At 45.3% G+C, this 21,743-nt stretch overlaps 1 protein-coding gene across 3 annotated transcripts in view; it reads right to left on the bottom strand.

Annotated features, from left to right (window-relative positions):
* Window positions 1-6,773: 6,773 nt before the first annotated feature.
* The window catches only part of pgm5 (phosphoglucomutase 5), a 57,349-nt gene continuing 42,379 nt past the window's right edge, over window positions 6,774-21,743 (bottom strand). The window contains exons 8-11 of one of the 3 annotated variants that reach the window (XM_064971903.1): window positions 18,900-19,035; window positions 17,960-18,143; window positions 13,884-14,021; window positions 6,774-9,031 (exon numbers count right to left, since the gene is read on the bottom strand). In XM_064971903.1, the coding sequence (XP_064827975.1) occupies window positions 8,942-9,031; window positions 13,884-14,021; window positions 17,960-18,143; window positions 18,900-19,035 (548 nt within the window). In that variant the 3' untranslated portion in view covers window positions 6,774-8,941. Of the gene's footprint in view, window positions 9,032-9,098; window positions 9,550-13,883; window positions 14,022-17,959; window positions 18,144-18,899; window positions 19,036-21,743 lie in introns of those variants that run through there. The other 2 variants (XM_064971896.1, XM_064971912.1) reach the window with 2 other exon arrangements.

The following is a 21,743-nucleotide window of genomic DNA, read 5'->3' as shown; positions in this document are numbered from 1 at the left end:
ACAAAATTAATACATTTTAACACATATGGAATCATGTAGTAACCAAAAAAGTGTTAAACAAATCCAAATGTATTTTATATTTGAGACTCTTCAAAGTAGCCACCCTTTGCCTTGATGACAGCTTTGCACACTCTTGGCATTTTCTCAACCGGCTTCATGAGGTAGTGGGGGGGGGGGGGGTATCCAGAAAATAGCCCTATTTGGCAAAAGACCAGGTCCACACTAAAACAAAAACAGCTCAAATCAGCAAAGAGAAACGACAGTCCATCATTACTTTAAGACATGAAGGTCAGTCAATCCGGAACATTTCAAGAACTTTGAAAGTTTCATCAAAAACCATCTAGCACTATGATAAAACTGGCTCTCATGAAGCCTAACACAGGAAAGGAAGACCCAGAGTTACCTCTGCTGCAGAGGATACGTTCATTAGAGTTACCAGCCTCAGAAATCGGCAATTAATTGTACCTCAGATTGCAGCCCAAATAAATGCTTCAGAGTTCAAGTAGCAGACACATCTCAACATTAACTGTTCAGAGGAGACTGCATGAATCTGGCCTTCATGGTCAAAAAATAAGAGACTTCGTTGAGTCAAGAAACACAAGCAAAGGACATTAGACTGGTGGAAATCTGTCCTTTGGTCTGATGAGTCCAAATGTGAGATTTTTGGATCCAACCACCGTGTCTTTGTGAGACGCAGAGTAGGTGGATGGATGATCTTTGCATGTGTGGTTCCAACCATGAAGCATGGAGGAGAAGGTGTGATGGTGTTGGGATGCTTTACTGGTGACACTGTCTGGGATTTATTTAGAATTCAAGGCACACTTAAGCAGCATGGCTACCACATCATTCTGCAGTGGGACTATCATTTGCTTTTCAACAGGACAATGACCCCAAACACACCTAGAGGCTGTGTAAGTGTGATTTTACCAAGAAGGAGAGTGATGGAGTGCTGCATCAGATGACCTCCACAATCACCCGACCTCAACCCAATTGAGAGGGTTTGGGATGAGTTGGACCGCAGAGTGAAGGAAAAGCAGCCAACAAGTGCTCAGCATATGTGGGATCTCCAAGACTGTTGGAAAACATTCCAGGTGAAGTTGGCTGAGAGAATGCCAAGAGTGTGCAAAGCTGTCATCAAGGCAAGGGTGGCTACTTTGAAGAATCTCAAATGCATTTTGATTTGTTTAACACTTTTTTGGTTACCACATGATTCCATATGTGTTATTTCATGGTTTTGATTGACGTCTTCAACATTATTCTACAATGTAGGAAATAGTACAAATAAATTTGTGTCCAAACTTTTGACTGGTACTGTATATTTTTCAACCATTCAACTAGTCACACCCTGGCCTAACCAAAATAGAGAATAAAAAGCCTCTCTATGGCCAGGGCGTGACATAAAAAGGTATTAGAAAACACATGAAGGTGATTGAGCGAATGCTTAGAGTGTGCAAAGCTGTCCTCAAGGCAAAGGATGGCTACTTTGAAATAAAGAAAAACCTGTGAATGAGTAGGTGTGTACAAACTTTTGACTGGTACTGTATATATCACAAATCAGGACATGACCATGATGTTATGAACTTGAGTGAAGACCCAAAAGCGGTTTTAACAGAAAACAGAGTTCTTTAATGAAAAACAGGAATGGCATAAATCCTCTTCCAACGTTGTCAGCGGAACAAAAAGAACGTTAGTATAGTGCAGGATGCACCTGCTAGGCAGACTCCGACAGGACAGGACAAGGTGGAAGCAAACGAGACGACAGCTTGCTTCTGGCATCAAAAAACACAAACAAGAATCAGACACTGAAAGTAGCAGGAACAGAGAAAGAAATAGAGACCTAATCAGAGGGGGAAGAGAGAACAGGTGTGAAAGAGTGAATGAGCTAGTTAGAGGAGATGTAGAACAGCTGAAGAATGAGAGACAGAGAAGGTAACCTAAAAAGACCAGCAGAGAGAGAGTGAAGAGAAAGGACAGGAACAGACATAACAAGACATGACAGTACCCCCCACTCACCGAGCGCCTCCTGGCGCACTCGAGGAGGAAACCTGGCGGCAACGGAGGAAATCATCGATCAGCGAACGGTCCAGCACGTCCCGAGAGGGAACCCAACTCCTCTCCTCAGGACCGTACCCCTCCCAATCCACTAGGTACTGATGACCACGGCCCCGAGGGCGCATGTCCAAAATCTTACGAACCCTGTAGATGGGTGCGCCCTCGACAAGGATGGGGGGGAGGGACGAGCGGGGCGCGAAGAACGGGCTTAACACAGGAGACATGGAAGACCGGGTGAACGCGACGAAGATAGCTGGAGAAGAAGTCGCACTGCGACAGGATTAATGACCTGGGAAATACGGAACGGACCAATGAACCGCGGGGCCAACTTGCGAGAAGCTGTCTTAAGGGGAAGGTTCTGAGTGGAGAGCCATACTCTCTGACCGCAACAATATCTAGGACTCTTGGTCCTACGCTATTAGCGGCCCTCACAGTCTGCGCCCTATTACGGCAAAGTGCCGACCTGACCCCCTTCCAGGTGCGCTCGCAACGCTGGACAAAAGCCTGAGCGGAGGGGACGCAGGACTCGGCGAGCTGAGATGAGAACAGCGGAGGCTGGTACCCGAGGCTACACTGAAAAGGGGATAGACCGGTAGCAGACGAGGGAAGCGAGTTGTGGGCGTACTCTGCCCAGGGGAGCTGTTCTGACCAAGACGCAGGGTTACGAAAAGAAAGACTGCGTAAAATGCGACCAACAGTCTGATTGGCCCGTTCGGCTTGACCGTTAGACTGGGGATGAAAGCCGGACGAGAGACTGACGGAAGCCCCAATCAAACGGCAAAACTCCTCCAAAATTGAGACGTGAACTGCGGGCCTCTGTCGGAAACGACGTCAGACGGAAGGCCATGAATTCGGAAAACATTCTCGATAATGATCTGAGCCGTCTCCTTAGCAGAAGGGAGCTTATCGAGAGGAATGAAATGAGCCGCCTTAGAGAATCTATCGACAACCGTAAGAATAACTGTCTTCCCGCTGATGAAGGCAGTCCGGTGATAAAATCTAAAGCGATGTGAGACCACGGTCGAGAGGGAATGGGAAGCGGTCTGAGACGGCCGGCAGGAGGAGAGTTCCCAGATTTAGTCTGCGCGCAGACCGAACAAGCGGCGACAAATCGACGCGCGTCACGTTCCCGAGTGGGCCACCAGAAACGCTGGCGAATGGAAGCGAGCGTACCCCGAACGCCGGGGTGGCCGGCTAACTTGGCAGAGTGGGCCCACTGAAGAACGGCCGGACGAGTAGGAACGGGAACGAACAGAAGGTTCCTAGGACAAGCTCGCGGCGACGGAGTGTGAGCGAGTGCTTGCTTTACCTGCCTCTCAATTCCCCAGACAGTCAACCCGACAACACGCCCGTCAGGGAGAATCCCCTCGGGGTCGGTGGAGACCTCAGAAGAACTGAAGAGACGAGATAAAGCATCAGGCTTGGTGTTTTTGAGCCCGGACGATAAGAAATAACAAACTCGAAACGAGCGAAAAACAGAGCCCAACGAGCCTGACGCGCATTAAGTCGTTTGGCTGAACGGATGTACTCAAGGTTCCTATGGTCAGTCCAAACGACAAAAGGAACGGTCGCCCCCCTCCAACCACTGTCGCCATTCGCCTAGGGCTAAGCGGATGGCGAGCAGTTCGCGATTACCAACATCATAGTTACGTTCTGACGGCGATAAGCGATGAGAGAAAAACGCGCAAGGATGGACCTTGCCGTCAGAGAGAGCGCTGAGAAAGAATGGCTCCCACGCCCACCTCTGACGCGTCAACCTCAACAACAAACTGGCTAGAGATGTCAGGTGTAACAAGAATAGGAGCGGATGTAAAACGATTCTTAAGAAGATCAAAAGCTCCCTGGGCGGAAACGGACCACTTAAAGCACGTCTTAACAGAAGTAAGGGCTGTGAGGGGAGCTGCCACCTGACCGAAATTACGGATGAAACGACGATAGAAATTAGCGAAGCCCAGAAAGCGCTGCAGCTCGACGCGTGACTTAGGAACGGGCCAATCAATGACAGCCTGGACCTTAGCGGGATCCATCTTAATGCCCTCAGCGGAAATAACGGAACCGAGAAAAGGGACAGAGGCGGCATGAAAAATGCACTTCTCAGCCTTCACATAAAGACAGTTCTCCAAAAGGCGCTGGAGTCCGCACGTGCTGAACATGAATCGAGAGAGACGGAGAAAAATCAGGATATCGTCCATGTAAACGAAAACAAAAATGTTCAGCATGTCTCTCAGGACGTCGTTAACTAGTGCCTGAAAGACAGCTGGAGCGTTAACGAGGCCGAAAGGAAGAACCCGGTATTCAAAGTGCCCTAACGGAGTGTTAAACGCCGTCTTCCACTCGTCCCCCTCCCTGATGCGCACGAGATGGTAGGCGTTACGAAGGTCCAATTTGGTGAAAAACCTGGCTCCCTGCAGGATCTCGAAGGCTGAAGACATAAGAGGACGCGGATAACGATTCTTAACTGTTATGTCATTCAGCCCTCGATAATCCACGCATGGGCGCAGGGACCCGTCCTTCTTCTGAACAAAAAAAACCCCGCTCCGGCGGGAGAGGAGGAGGAGACAATGGTACCGGCGTTGAGCGAAACCGACAAATAATCCTCGAGAGCCTTACGTTCGGGAGCCGACAGAGAGTATAATCTACCCCGGGGGAGTAGTTCCCGGAAGGAGATCAATACTACAGTCATACGACCGGTGTGGAGGGAGAGAAGTGGCCTTGGAACGACTGAACACCGTGCGCAGATCGTGATACTCTTCCGGCACCCCTGTCAAATCGCCAGGCTCCTCCTGTGAAGTAGAGACAGAGGAAACAGGAGGGATAGCAGACATTAAACAGGTTACATGACAAGACACATTCCAGGATAGGATAGTATTACTAGACCAATTAATAGAAGGGTTATGGCGCACTAGCCAGGGATGACCCAAAACAACAGGTGTAAAAGGTGAACGAAAAATTAAAAAAGAAATGGTTTCGCTATGATTACCAGAGACAGTGAGGGTTAAAGGCAGCGTCTCACGCTGAATCTTGGGGAGAGAACTACCATCTAAAGCGAACAAGGCCGTGGGCTCCCTAACTGTCTGAGAGGAATGTCATGTTCCCGAGCCCAGGTCTCGTCCATAAAACAGCCCTCCGCCCCAGAGTCTATCAAGGCACTGCAGGAAGCAGATGAACCGGGCCAGCGGAGATGGACCGGAAAAGTAGTGCGTGATCCAGAAGGAGAGGCCTGAGTAGTTGCGCTCACCAGTAGCCCTCCTCTTACTGATGAGCTCTGGCTTTTACTGGACATGAGGTGACAAAATGACCAGCGGAGCCGCAGTAGAGACAGAGGCGATTGGTGATTCTCCGTTCCTTCTCCTTGGCCGAGATGCGGATACCCCCCAGCTGCATAGGCTCAGCATCCGAGCCGGCGGAGGAGGGTGGCAGTGATGCGGCAGGTGGCAGTGATGTGGAGAGGGGAGCAGCGGAGAACGCGAGCTCCTTTCCACGAGCTCGGCGACGAAGATCAAACCGTCGCTCTATGCGAATAGCGAGAGCTATTAAGGAGTCCAGACTGGAAGGAACCTCCCGGGAGAGGATCTCGTCCTTAACCTCGACGAGGAGACCCTCCAGAAAACGAGCGAGCAAAGCCGGCTCGTTCCAGTCACTTGAGGCAGCGAGAGTGCGAAACTCAATAGAATAATCCGTTATGGATCGATTCCCCTGACATAGGGAAGACAGGGCCCTGGAAGCCTCCTCCCCAAAAACAGAACGGTCAAAAACCCGTATCATCTCCTCCTTAAAGTCTTGATACTGGTTAATGCACTCAGCCCTCGCCTCCCAGACTGCCGTGCCCCACTCACGCGCCCGTCCGGTAAGGAGAGAAATGACGTAGGCGATGCGGGCTGCGCTCCTGGAGTAAGTGTTGGGCTGGAGAGAGAACACCACATCACACTGAGTGAGGAATGAGCGGCACTCAGTGGGCTCCCCAGAGTAACACGGCGGGTTGTTGATCCTGGGCTCCGGAGACTCGGAAACCCTGGAAGTGGGCGGTGGATCGAGGTGGAGTTGGTGAACCTGTCTTGTGAGGTCGGAGACTTGGACGGCCAGGGTCTCAACGGCATGTCGAGCAGCAGACAATTCCTCCTCGTGTCTGCCTAGCATCGCTCCCTGGATCTCGACGGCGGAGTGAAAAGGGTCCGGAGCCGCTGGGTCCATTCGTGGTCTGATTCTTCTGTTATGAACTTGAGTGAAGACCCAAAAGCGGTTTTAACAGAAAACAGAGTTCTTTAATGAAAACAGGAATGGCATAAATCCTCTTCCAACGTTGTCAGCGGAACAAAAAGAACGTTAGTATAGTGCAGGATGCACCTGCTAGGCAGACTCCGACAGGACAGGACAAGGTGGAAGCAAACGAGACGACAGCTTGCTTCTGGCATCAAAAAACACAAACAAGAATCAGACACTGAAAGTAGCAGGAACAGAGAAAGAAATAGAGACCTAATCAGAGGGGGAAGAGAGAACAGGTGTGAAAGAGTGAATGAGCTAGTTAGAGGAGATGTAGAACAGCTGAAGAATGAGAGACAGAGAAGGTAACCTAAAAAGACCAGCAGAGAGAGAGTGAAGAGAAAGGACAGGAACAGACATAACAAGACATGACACATGATCCAGACACGGGAGGCGGATTGTACAGTCCTCAGATGATTTATTAGAAACAGGGAGACAAACACAAAGACAGGTGAAACAGATGAGGGTGTGACAGTATATATATTTATTTTTTTGCTCTCAAATTCCCACTGGGTACAGACATAATTTCCACATCTAGTTTTGATTTTACATTTGGCTGAGTTGTCAACTAATGTTAATTCACCGTGAAATCAACAAAAATTCAACATTTAGGTTAAAACTTGAAATTACCCTACATTGATGACTTTTTGCAAATCCAATCAGTTTTCCACATTTATTCAACATCATCACATTACATTTTTTGTTGAAATGACATGGAAACAACATTCATTCAATCAGTTTTCCAATGTATATTCCTTCACCTCCAATGTCCATTTTCAGAGTCACATGTTGAATAACGCAAAGACAGAGTCAGTGAAAACATTGGACACGATGAAGAATTAGGGGTTTATGTTCATTACCATCAAATTGATACTTATAATGTAGATTCCCTCACCTCCAGTGTCCATTGCTGACTGACAAGTTGATATCCTTGTGGATAATGGAGTCATTGAAACAATTCCACACAAGATAAAAAATAAATAAGGGGTTAATGTTTGTGAACACATTTTTATTTAATCGGGAACTAGCTAACTAAATGATACAAAAGACTACTTACATTGGATGGGGTCTATCCATAGGCAACTGTGCTCCAGACCAGAAGGATCCACTGCTGGAGGTACAAATATATTTTTTGTTGTTGCTATAAATAATCCAGCTAGCCAGTTCTATCAGAAATATCCCCCTCACTAAACCTAGCTAAATTAGCTTGGCTAGCCAAGAACATTTTAACAATAGTTTTGGCAATGAAATTATATCTAATACATGACATTAACTCTACTGAACTTTAATTTTCAAAACAATTCTTACCAGTCACACTGCATGTTCGTGGCAAGCTAAAGAAGGAGCTAGCTAGGTAGGTAGCTAGCTGTGTTAGTTAGCAAGTTTGTTGAAAACTCTTGCTTGCAGTTGAATAAATGATCTTCTTCCTTCATCACCCATCAGGTTAAAAACATATTTTAATTAAATGTTATGAATGAATAATAAAATGACCAAAAGCTTTTTGGCGGTGACAACAGCTCTTCAGAAGAAAATTCAAAATTGTAAAGTCTGCTCCATCAATTGGAGGTGGGGCTGTGGATGGGGATCGGGAACGTTTCAAATTGTGATTGACAGCTCGGGAAACATATTTTAATGTATTAAAAGATTTACGTTCAAGTATTTTAAGTTTCCGAAATAACACCTTATTTATTTTTACTATGTTTCATAAGTGGCAGGTAGGCTATACCTCAATTGCTGTAGAATCTATTTTCAACTGCAACTCCAGTTGATCCAACTAAGCATTGCAAAACACCACTCTGGGAACCTAGTGCTAAGGACGGAGAAGGTTGTGAGGTGAGGGTGTATTTTACAAATATACATGTACATATATTTTATTTATTTATGTATTTGATAAATACATTTCCCACATATATTTAAATATATTTATATTTTATTGGAATATATTCCAATATATCATTTTTCTGTATGTGCGATTTACTCATGGCTAAAGACAAACATACTTGGAAGTGTGTGTGTGTGTGTGTGTGTGTGTGTGTGTGTGTGTGTGTGTGTGTGTGTGTGTGTGTGTGTGTGTGTGTGTGTGTGTGTGTGTGTGTGTGTGTGTGTGTGTGTGTGTGTGTGTGTGTGTGTGTGTGTGTGTGTGTACGCATGCATGCATGTGGCAGAAACTTCCTGAAAGGTGAAACGCTGCTTAAAATTATACTATGTTAAAAAATATATCGTAAGAAAACATGTTGTATAAACAACTGGACATCTGTCTTTAATTCCGTCAGTCGCCTTTATAATGAATGATAAGGCAAACAAATACACACACACACACACATAGATAAAGACACAGGCTTTGTGGCTGTAATTTCGCACATCCAGAACACAAAACTTTCAAAACAGAGGCATGATATTAACAAATGGTGTCTTATCAACTGCTGAAATACACAGTTTGCTTCTTTTCTTTGCAGACCAAATAATATTTAAAATGTTGATATAAATAGAGAGTGAATAGCGCTTGCTTGCTATTGGCCCCAGGTGTGACAACAAGCAGGATGTGGTGGCCTCAGAGATGCGTGTGTGTTTTGTGGTGGGGGGGGGGGGCACTCAGGTGTGTGTGTGTGTGTGTGCGGTGGTGCAGAGCTCAGGTGATGACGGTGGGGCTGCGGCGTCCTGTCCTCTCGTGGATGTCAGAGATCTTCAGGGCGATGGCAATGAGGGGACCCAGCACCGCCTGGGACACAGAACACACACACACACACAGCTTTATACACACTTCACACATTGCACTAATACTGACAATGGGGGGGACCCAGCACCGCCTGGGATACAGAACACACACACACACAGCTTTATACGCACTTCACACATTGCACTAATACTGACAATGGGGGGGACCAAGCACCACCTGGGATACAGAACACACACACACACAGCTTTATACGCACTTCACACATTGCACTAATACTGACAATGGGGGGACCAAGCACCGCCTGGGATACAGAACACACACACACACAGCTTTATACGCACTTCACACATTGCACTAATACTGACAATGGGGGGACCAAGCACCACCTGGGATACAGAACACACACACACACACAGCTTTATACGCACTTCACACATTGCACTAATACTGACAATGGGGGGACCAAGCACCACCTGGGATACAGAACACACACACACACACAGCTTTATACGCACTTCACACATTGCACTAATACTGACAATGGGGGGACCCAGCACCGCCTGGGATACAGACAGCACACACTGCTTCATACACACGTCACACAATACACCCATTACTGCCACTACTTCAGGCTTTCTTTTCTAATGCCCATTAGAATGCCCATAGAGACCTTGAAAGGATGCACTACCACTGCTCATGTTCCAATAAGTGTACAATGTGAGTGTGGTATTGGTATACTAGCAACATAGTTACAGCATACTCAAAACGCAGGACGGCCAAGGGACAGTGACTGAGAATATGTTAATCCCTTACGTCCCTGTGTAAAAGGCATTGAAGGTAATCAGTAGTAGTGGTAGATTATAAGCCTGATTGGATTGTCATTGTCCTCAACCCTAACCCCGGAGCCTTCTACACTACCCACATTGGTTCCACTAAGAATCCAGTGTTGGGGAGTAGTGAACTACATATAGCTGCACTGTACAAACTTAATCAAGCATCTAAAACCACCTTCAGAAATCAGGTGTATACTGTAAACCACCAAAAACAAATGACAACTACAGCCTGAGCATAAAACCAAAAGCCCTCCAGTCTTACAGATAACTGTCCAACCAGATACCATAAACATCAACTATATACACACTGAAAATACAGTATGGCAATTCTTTATAGGTTAAGTATGTGACAGCTGTTATCATTTGATTGGGTTTGTTTAGTAAGGGAGGACTCACCTACAGTCACTAGTGAAAGTCTACAGACCCCTTTCACAGTCTTCACATTTTCTGCCTTAAAATTACATTTAAACTGGAATACAATCAACACAATCTACTCCACATTTTCAAAATGAAATAAAATGATAGAACATTTTCCAAATTAATACAAAATAAAGAAACTAAGATGTCTTGACTGTGTATGTTTTTACACCCCAGAGTAAAAGGACCAGTGCAGTCAAAAATGTTTTAAATATAGTTCCACACTATGAAGTTGGAATAATACTGTGAAATTGTAAAAAATGATGATAATGCCTTTTTAGAGTAAGAGCTGTTTGAAAAGACCGCCTGAAATGTCAGCCTGTTTTGGTGGGACGGATTGCATTGGACCGTTTAATACTTAGTGGAAGCACCTTTGGCAGCAATTACAGCTGTGAAACATCTTGAACATGATTCTACTAACTTTGCACAACTCTTAGGACAACATTGATCCATTGTTTTTGTCAGAATTTCTCAAGCTCAGTACATTTGGTTGGGAATCATTGATGGACAGCAATATTCAAACCTTGTCTCTGATGTTCAAGCAATTTTATGTCAGGACTGAAACTGGACCACTCTGAAATACTCAACATGTCTTGGAAAACTATTCTGGTTAGATTTTTTGTCACATATTTTTTGGGGCATTAGAATTTGTGGATTGTCCTCCTTTCATGTTCATTGTGATCCTGACAAACTCACCAGTCCCTGGTGGTGACAAGAATACCAATAACATGACGCTGCCGCCACAATACTTGAAAATACAGAGGATTTTACACTGTGTTGTATTGGATTTGACCCAAGCCTGCAGTTTTTAATTTGGGCAAAAAAGTTAATTTATTTGCTGTGTTTTCTTGCATTATTACTTAACAGCCTTGTTGCACACATAATGGATGATTTGGAGTAGATATTTGAACACAGGCTTCATTATTTTCAAGTATTGTGGTGGCCACATCCTGTTCACTGCCAAAGAGTTTCCACCATGTATTATTAACCCTGGGGTGTGAAGATGTACGCAATCAAGACATCTTCTTGTGACCATTGTGAACCATGCCCCTATTGTTGACAATGCCATTGTCCTTGTGGTCAAAAAATTAAGTAATTAGATAAAAAGATAACTACAATGTTCCATACACTCTTTCAAAAGCGTTCTTTGCGGACAGTAAGGGTTCTTCCAAGAACTGTTTTCATTTGAACAATCCTTTTGGAAGACACATATTCTTTGTCAGGCAAAGAGTTCTACCCAGAACAGAATAACGTATTTTTTTAAGTGTTCTTTGATGATTGTTTGGAAGACAAGAATGATTCTTTGGAAGACAAGGAGACAAGATGGAGTATTGGTGTCTCTGAGGGGTCTTTGGACTGGTTTGCTAACTACCTCTCTGACTGCCTGTCACCAAGGGATTACCCCAAGGCTTGATCCTAGGCCCCACGCTCTTCTCAATTTACATCAGCAACATAGCTCATTCATATGCAGATGATACAGTCTTATACCCAGCTCGCCCCTCCCCGGATTTTGTGTTAAATCCTCTACAACAAAGTTTTCTTAGTGTCCAACAAGCTTTCTCTGCCAATGGTTGATGCTTATTTATAAAACATTATTGGGCCTCACTCCCCCCTATCTGAGATATCTACTGCAACCCTCATCCTCCACATACAACAACAGTTCTGCCAGTTATATTCTGTTAAAGGTCCCCAAAGCACACACATCCCTGGGTCGATCCTCTTTTCAGTTCGCTGCAGCTAGTGACTGGAATGAGCTGCAAAAAACACTCAAACTCGACAGGTTTATCTCCATCTCTACATTCAAAGACTCAATCATGGACAGTCTTACTGACATTTGTGGCAAATTGGCCAGTTTTACCTAGTGTTTGTTTTTGTGTAATATTTAGTGTTGATAAAGGAGTTAAAAAGAATCCCAGTGATGGTGTTAACAACCAGATTTGAGTATGATTGTGTAATTTTTTACTGTGTTTAGAGTCAAACTATAAAAACCAAACCCATCATTATCATATTTCCCAGCATGCTCTACTGCAGGTTGATTTTCATAATTGTTTGTTTTAATATATGTGTTTTTGCATGTATGTTGATTGGTTGATTAATCCTATTCTACACTAAGATAAATAACATACATTTTCCTAAACTAATCCAATATGTTAGTATTTGGATTTATTGCACCCGTTACTGAGATAGTTGTTCCAGTTTAGATGATTTAGTTAGTCAATCAAATTCTGAATGCAGATTGCAGGTGATTAAAAGTTCAAATTGTTGGATATCCTCGCTCTGGCTGTATTCTAATAGGAATTACACATCATTTTGCCCGCTGTCATTATGTGACTTGCAGGCCAGGGGCCTCATTTATAAAATGGATTTACGATCAATTTTGATCTTAAGTATAACTTGCGCAGAAACCACATTTAAGTAGTTATTTATAAAATCCTTACTTTGTCATGGAAATGATCTTATCTCTACAGATAGTCTAGACTTGATGTAAGTGATTTTTCTGCTGGTTAGGTACGGCTATTCTTTTTATCCCTAGAAGTTAAAGGTCAGACCATTTCTTTTTCACATCAGCCACAGTTCTGTCTTGCTGCCCCACTTCGTTCACTGCCGCGGCGACACACTTCCAAGATACCGGTTTTGGCTTTGTTTGTCAACCCACTATTTAGTCCACCGAATAATATGTGCTGCCTGTCTTCAATCTCCTCTACCATCGCCGTGATCTCGTCTTCCAAAAAGTTTCCTTTTCTCTTTTGGTCCATGGCTATTCCTGACTAAACCCTCATTTGTGCTAGCATTCCATAAGGGGAAATCGCTGATTGTAAGGCACGTTCAGGTGCCGTCAATTGTAAGTTAATTTGAGATTTATAGATCACAGGTGCGTAAATTACAAATGGGCTTCTTAGAACCTGCGTAAGCAAGGTTTTTTTATGCTCAGTATCTTTAATGAATCGAACGTAAGCACACTGTCGGAAATGATCTTACGACTAAGTTCAAGTATAAATCTAAGATATATATTTTTAAATGAGGCCCCTGATGTGGCCTGTAAACCAGGAGTTTCCTAACAACACTGTGTTAGGGCAGGGGTTCCCAAACTTTTTCATTTAGGTCCCACTTCCAGCATTGGGGAATATTCCGCTACGTCTATTTCTATGGGCACAAGCACTGTACAGGAGACAGACTGTTCACACCCGTCTTATTGGTGGAAAAAACATTGAGCAGGTTTAAAGCTTATTTCCTGCAACTTGACACATTTTGTCATGGGGTGCAGAGGCAATGTTGCAGTTTTAAAGAGAGGGTTCTAAGGCAGAACAATTTACAGGTGGTTCTATGAAGAACCCTACATAGAAGGTTCTAGCTAAAACCCTCTGCAAAAAGGGTTCCCCTATTGGAACAAATCAAAGAATCCTATATGGTTCTCATTAGCACATTTTTCCCAAGACTCTAGCTCCTCTCCTTAGTTCATGGGCCTGTAAGCTTGTAAATACAGAAAGAAACAGAAAGACCCTCTTATTGCCATTGCTGAGTTAGTCGGAAACAAACATACACACACGCGCGCACACGCGCGCACACACACACACACACACACACACGCACATACTGTAATGTTATAGTACCTATCATAATGGATTCCAGTGTAAACTCCCTACCTGAGTTTCTCTGTTTTGTCTCTCGGGGTCTCTCTCTAAGCTCTCTGCATAGATCCGGACCGTGGCCCCGGCCCCTCCCCCACTCCCACTCAGACGAAAGACCAGACGGGATGCATCAGTGAAGATGATCCGCAGACCCTGTAAATAGACAGACCAGAGGCAGTGAGACAGGTAGACAGACAGAGCAGAGGCTTTGAGACAGGTAGACAGACTGACCAGAGGCATTGAGACAGGTAGACAGACAGAGCAGAGGCTTTGAGACAGGTAGACAGACAGACCAGAGGCAGTGAGACTGGTAGACAGACTGACCAGAGGCATTAAGACAGGTAGACAGACAGACCAGAGGCATTAAGACAGGTAGACAGACAGACCAGGGGCACTGAGACAGGTAGACAGACAGACCAGAGGCAGTGAGACTGGTAGACAGACTGACCAGAGGCATTAAGACAGGTAGACAGACAGACCAGAGGCATTAAGACAGGTAGACAGACAGACCAGGGGCACTGAGACAGGTAGACAGACAGACCAGAGGCAGTGAGACTGGTAGACAGACTGACCAGAGGCATTAAGACAGGTAGACAGACAGACCAGAGGCACTGAGACAGGTAGACAGACAGACCAGAGGCAGTGAGACTGGTAGACAGACTGACCAGAGGCATTAAGACAGGTAGACAGACAGACCAGAGGCATTAAGACAGGTAGACAGACAGACCAGGGGCACTGAGACAGGTAGACAGACAGACCAGAGGCATTGAGACAGGTAGACAGACAGACCAGGGGCATTGAGACAGGTAGACAGACAGACCAGAGGCATTAAGACAGGTAGACAGACAGAGCAGAGGCTTTGAGACAGGTAGACAGACAGACCAGAGGCATTGAGACAGGTAGACCGACTGACCAGAGGCATTGAGACAGGTAGACAGACTGACCAGAGGCATTAAGACAGGTAGACAGACAGAGCAGAGGCTTTGAGACAGGTAGACCGACTGACCAGAGGCATTGAGACAGGTAGACAGACTGACCAGAGGCATTAAGACAGGTAGACAGACAGAGCAGAGGCTTTGAGACAGGTAGACAGACAGACCAGAGGCATTGAGACAGGTAGACCGACTGACCAGAGGCATTGAGACAGGTAGACAGACTGACCAGAGGCATTAAGACAGGTAGACAGACAGAGCAGAGGCTTTGAGACAGGTAGACAGACTGACCAGAGGCATTGAGACAGGTAGACAGACAGACCAGAGGCATTGAGACAGGTAGACCGACAGACCAGAGGCTTTGAGACAGGTAGACAGACTGACCAGAGGCATTAAGACAGGTAGACAGACAGAGCAGAGGCTTTGAGACAGGTAGACAGACTGACCAGAGGCATTGAGACAGGTAGACAGACTGACCAGAGGCACTGAGACAGGTAGACAGACAGACCAGAGGCAGTGAGACTGGTAGACAGACTGACCAGAGGCATTAAGACAGGTAGACAGACAGACCAGAGGCATTAAGACAGGTAGACAGACAGACCAGGGGCACTGAGACAGGTAGACAGACAGACCAGAGGCAGTGAGACAGGTAGACAGACTGACCAGAGGCATTAAGACAGGTAGACAGACAGAGCAGAGGCTTTGAGACAGGTAGACAGACTGACCAGAGGCATTGAGACAGGTAGACAGACAGACCAGAGGCACTGAGACAGGTAGACAGACAGACCAGAGGCAGTGAGACAGGTACAGACTGACCAGAGGCATTAAGACAGGTAGACAGACAGACCAGAGGCATTAAGACAGGTAGACAGACAGACCAGAGGCACTGAGACAGGTAGACAGACAGACCAGAGGCAGTGAGACAGGTAGACAGACTGACCAGAGGCATTAAGACAGGTAGACAGACAGTCCAGAGGCAGTGAGACAGAGGACAGTCAGTGCTGTTTAATGCAGTATCAAATGACATCCACTAGATGTCGCTGTAGTCATATGAGTAAAGGTAAGAATTGACCCTGCTGTGTGTATGCTTACCTACAGTGCAACCCTATCTGTGTTTGTGTACATGTAGTTGTTTGTTTGTGTCAGGAGAGAGAGGGTCAATGTACAATAGTATGTGTGTAATCTTTCTATGTGGTAAGAATTCAGTATCAGGCTACAGAGACAACCCACTCATAGCTCTGTAAAGCCTCTCTTCCCTCGACATGTCATCACAGCCAGTCTAAGTGTGTGTGCGCATGTGTGCTTGTTTGTATGTGCACAGCATGTGTACAGTTTCTCTGTATGTGTGAACATTTGTGAGCTTGTGTCTCTGTTTTAAGAATGTATGTATACTCCGGTGTGTGTGTGTGTGTGTGTGTGTGTGTGTGTGTGTGTGTGTGTGTGTGTGTGTGTGTGTGTGTTTGTCTGTGTGTGTGTGTGTGTGTGTGTGTGTGTGTGTGTGTGTGTGTGTGTGTGTGTGTGTGTGTGTGTGTGTGTGTGTGTGTGTGTGTGTGTGTGTGTGTGTGTGTGTGTGTGTGTGTAAATATGCTTGTGTGTGTATGTATGTATGTGTGTATATATGTATGTGTTGGACAGCTGACACCGCCCTCCCTCTAACAAGCAGACAGGCAGAGGGGAGAGACAACAGCTGACACAAACCTGTGTCTATGTGGAATGTATCATGTAACAATATGGACAAGGGGGAGCAGGGTTTACTGGGGGAGGGGGGAGGGGGAGGGGAGGAATGTCACACTTTTGATTGACTGACTTACTAGCTGTAATTGCTGTGCCTCTGTGGAGCACTGTGAGCTCACGGTGACAGTGAAGGATGGCCCAGGTTTGATCCTGCTACTGTCACAGGCCCGATTGGGACTGTGACTGACTGCAAACACACACATACACAAACGTACAGCTAAACACACACAAACACACACGAGCGCACACACACACACACACACACACACACACACACACACGCTTCCATCTCTGATGTCATCATACATCCCAGACCAAGACTCCTGACACCAATGGGTGGCCATCAGGATTTTACGAGTCATTATTTTGTCTGTGTTGGTCTGTGTGTGTCTTATGAGCTGGGGCTGGAGGCTGAGAAATGTCGATGCCAGGCTAGTTTCCACACATTCCAGGACAGAACGAGGTAGTCCGCAGGGTAAGCTTCACAGACATGGATATGATGGAGGCGCGGGGCAGTGGCGTGTGTGTCTGTGTTTACATTCACCAACAGTAGACTGTCTATAACACTCATCATCTTTACTGAGATGTGTGTGGATGGCTGACACAGACTCCGATTCATCAGTCTTTACACCAATCACAACAAAGGCCCCAGCCGAGACATATCTGCCTCCACCAATGACATTACAAGCCCCAGACGAAACCAAGTCTACCAATCAGAATAAAGGCCACGCCAAAACATTAGCCACTGTCACATCACTGCCTTATGCACATCACTTGTTCCCAAACCGTTTAGCCCTGTGACCCACCTACAACTTTGGGAGTCTTCTCATGACTCAACATGTCACCAGAACCAATGCCATAGACATGGTTTAATGTGCTGAATAGCTTTGCTTCTGAAAAAAATACGCAGGACTCGACTGTGACCAGCGGGGTCTTCACACCATTTGGGAACCAGAGAAGTAAGAACCGGAGAGAAGTGTTTACCACTCAAAAGTATGTTCAACATCAACAGTAGGCCAACTGTTCCTAACCAGAGGTTGTATATCACTCCACTACTGTATCTCTGCCTGTCGAGCTCCCCTGTTTCTGTCTCCCAGTACTGGTGCAAAGCAGTGCTCTACTGGATGTGTGTGTGTGTGTGTGTGTTTACTGGCTGAGGAGGAGGGATCGAGACAGCCATGCCCAAACATGGAACCCCACTCTGGGCACATGCACTCTGGGTGGTGTGGAGTAGGAGGATAGAAAGAGAGAAGGATAGAGGGAAGAGGAATATATGCCGACATTTTGACTAATAAAGTGACCAATTAAATAGACCTCATAGACAACCAAACCTCCTTTCCTTCTCCCCTCCTCCCCTCCTCTTCTCTCCCCTCTTCTCCTCCTCTCCTTCCCCTCCTCTCAGAGCCATGGGGCAGGTAGACTGACCTGGTTGCGGACCACGGTTCCGTCCACAGGGTCGACGTACTCAAAGTTATCAGCCCGCTCCACGCTGTAGACGGTGTTCCCCACAGCAAACTTCTGGCTTGGGAAGGCTTTGTCTGTGATCACCCCCTCCAAGTCCCTCATCAGATAGAAGGCTGCTCTGGGGTCCACGCCCTCATAGTCAAACCTGGGGACACACATACACAGGTGTGAACACAGGTGCCCGCGCACAGATTACATTAACGTTTTAGTCATTTAGCAGACGCTCTTATCCAGAACGACTTACAGGCGCAATTAGGGTTAAGTAACTTGCTCAAGGGCACATGGACAGATTTTTCACCTTGTCGGCTCGGCGATTCAAACCACATACACAAACGCAGCATAAAGACACACAAACACTCCTTGAAACCACAAGCATAGAGACAAACACATTCTAAGACACTTAATTAATTGTAGAGCTTCTTTAAACCAAGTTGGAGCCTTGACATTTAAAGACACTGCACAATTCCTTATATAAAACTCCATTCATTTTCTATGTCTTCACAGTAAAGCCCAAACAAAGTCCCAAACAGTTTGGTCTGTGTTGAGACTGAGGTGGTTATTTCCCTCCATCTCTCTCTGTGTCCTGTGGGAAGTCTGTGTCAGGTTTAGGAACATTTACGTGGGAATATTGAGGATTATGTATTTGGACAAAGGGGAACACTGGCAGTACTAGTCTCTCGGTCTCTCCTGGGGGAGCAGCTAAAATAAGAGCTAGAAGGGGGGGGTGGGGACAGGGGGATAGACTGAGATAAGAGACTAATGGGGGGGGTGGTGCATAACGGAGTCATCCGGGGCAGGAGAGGGGGACGGACACCTTATGCAACACCAAGACACCGACATGGTTTTAATGGGGGAGGGGGTCCATTGATTGATTGCATAGCAGAGTATCGACTGCAGTGACCTGCAGAAGTAGTTGCGTCCGAGCTTGGCCCAGTGGTCCTTGACGATCTCATCCACGCCCTGTTTCCTGGCAGCCATCATGGACAGCCACACCAGCACCGACCACAGACCGTCCTTCTCACGGATGTGGTCTGAACCTGGACACGGGTGGAGAAAAGTTAGCCCAGGAGAACGTGAACCTTCATAACCTTGTTATAACCCTGTTTTAAACCTTCATAACCCTGTTATTACCTGTTACAAACATATAGAGTGGGATGTTAGACCAGCATGGGATATTTTCTTGGATTCCTTGGCTAAAACAGATTAAGACAAGGTTTATTTCATAGGCCTTTTAACAGATATTCTAACAGGCGTTCTGACAAGAACCCTTTCTTCAGTTCAACTCTGAGCCATAGACTTTAACAGCCACTAGTTTGTTTCTCTGGCTCTCACACAAACACTGGATGGATGCCTCTCTGATGGCTTTCTACAGAACAGGAAGCCAGCTCTCTCACAACACATTCTGTTGGTAGTACTATTCATATTGCTGATATTGATGTCACTCAGTCGGGTTGGAAAATGGTGCTTGTAGAACCAGGTTTGTGGGTTTGATTTCCGCATGGCCACATATGCTGAATGTATGAGTAAAAGTTTTGTTATTTTGAAGACACTCTTATCTAGAGTGACTTATAGTCTGTGTTAACTGTAAAGTATTTAGATAAAGTGTTGACCATATGACATCAGCTATAGTTGAAGCCGGAAGTTTACATACATCTTAGCCAAATACATTTAAACTCAGTTTTTCATAATTCCTGACATTTAATCCTAGTAAAATTTCCCTGTCTTTGGTCAGTTAGGATCACCATTTTAGTTTAAGAATGTGAAATGTCAGAGCTTGGTGTAACTGAGTCAGGTTTGTAGGCGTCCTTGCTCGCACATGCTTTTTCAGTTCTTCCCACACATTTTCTATTGGATTGAGGTCAGGACTTTGTGATGGCCACTCCAATATCTTGACTTTGTTGTCCTTAAGCCATTTTGACACAACTTTGGAAGTATGCTTGGGGTCATTGTCCATTCAGAAAACCCATTTGCGACCAAGCTTTAACTTCCTGACTGATGTCTTGAGATGTTGCCTCAATATATCCACATCATTTTCCTCCTTTTGAAGCCATCTATTTTGTGAAGTGCACCAGTCCCTCCTGCAGCAAAGCAACCCCACAACATGATGCAGCCACCCCCATGCTTCATGGTTGGGATGGTGTTCTTCGGCTTGCAAGCCTCCCCTTTTTCCTCCAAACATAATGATGGTCATTATGGCCAAACAGTTCTATTTTTGTTTCATCAGACCAGAGGACATTTCTCCAAAAAGTATGATCTTTGTCCCTATGTGCAGTCGCAAACCGTAGTCGGGCTTTTTCATGGCGGTTTTGGAGCAGTGGCTTCTTCCTTGCTGAGTGGCCTTTCAGGTTACGTCAATAAGAGGAGTTGTTTAACTGTGGATATAGATACTTTTGTACCTGCTTCCTCCAGAATCTTCACAAGGTCCTTTGCTGTTGTTCTGGGATTGATTTGCACTTTTCGCACCAAAGTACATTCATCTCTAGGAGACAGAACACGTCTCCTTCCTGAATAGTATGACGGCTGCGTGTTCCCATGGTGTTTATTCTTGCGTACTATTGTTTGTACAGATGAACGTGGTACCTTCAGGCATTTGGAAATTGCTCCCAAGGGTGAACCAGACTTGTGGAGGTCCACAATTTTTTTCTGAAGTCTTGGCTGATTTCTTTAGATGTTCCCATGATGTCAAGCAAAGAGGAATTGAGTTTGATGGTAGGCCTTGAAATACATTCACAGGTACACCTCCAATTGACTCAACTTATGTCAATTAGCCTATCAGAAGCTTCTAAAGCCATGACATGAATTTCTGGAATTTCCAAGATATGTAAAGGCACAGTAAACTTAGTGTATGTAAACTTCTGACCCACTGGAATTGTGAACAGTGAATTATAAGTGAAATAATCTGTCTGTAAACAATTGTTGGAAAAATGACTTGTGTCATGCACAAAGTAGATGTCCTTACCGACTTTCCAAAACTATAGTTTGTTAACAAGAAATTTGTGGAGTGGTTGAAAAATGAGTTTTAATGACTCCAACCTAAGTGTATGTAAACTTCCGACTTCAACTAAGCATTGGGCCAATAACTGAAAGGTTGCTAGATCGAATCCCCGAGCTGACAAGGTCAAAATCTGTCGTTCTGCCGCAGTTAACCCACTGTTCCTAGGCCGTCATTGTAAATAAGAATTAGTTTCTAACTGACTTGCCAAGTTGAATAAAGGTAAAAATAAAAACAAAGTTGGCTGGGGAGAAAGGAGTGTACTAACACAAACAGACTGGTATCTCTTTAAGTGCAGCTCGTCTCTCTCTGGCGAGATCAATCTGTTCACACTGCCACTGATCTCTAACTGAGGTGGGCTATTCTACACTAAGGACCAGATCTCAGTGTGAGCTGCAGTGCTAAATTCGCACCTGTTGGTTTTAGATGAGAATAAAAGACGCAAACAATAAAGTTATGTGCATTCGCAAAGTATTCAGACCCCTTTACTTTTCCCACATTTTGTTACGTTACAGCCTTATTCTAAGACGGATTGAATCGTTTTTCTCATCAATCGAAACACAATACCACATAATGACAAAGCAAAATTATGAGGACCCCCCCCCCCCGAAATATCTAATTTACATAGGTATTCAGACCTTTCACTCTGTACTTTCTTGAAGGACCCTTGGTAATGATCAAGTCTTCTTGGGTATGACACTACAAGCTTGGTACACTTGTATTTGGGGAGGTTCTCCAATTCTTCTCTGTAGA

Source organism: Oncorhynchus masou, chromosome 1 (genome assembly GCF_036934945.1).
Source record: "Oncorhynchus masou masou isolate Uvic2021 chromosome 1, UVic_Omas_1.1, whole genome shotgun sequence".
Classification (NCBI taxonomy): domain Eukaryota; kingdom Metazoa; phylum Chordata; class Actinopteri; order Salmoniformes; family Salmonidae; genus Oncorhynchus; species Oncorhynchus masou.
The sequence above is the reverse complement of the archived record's forward strand: the minus strand, read 5'-3'. Positions and strand labels throughout refer to the sequence as shown.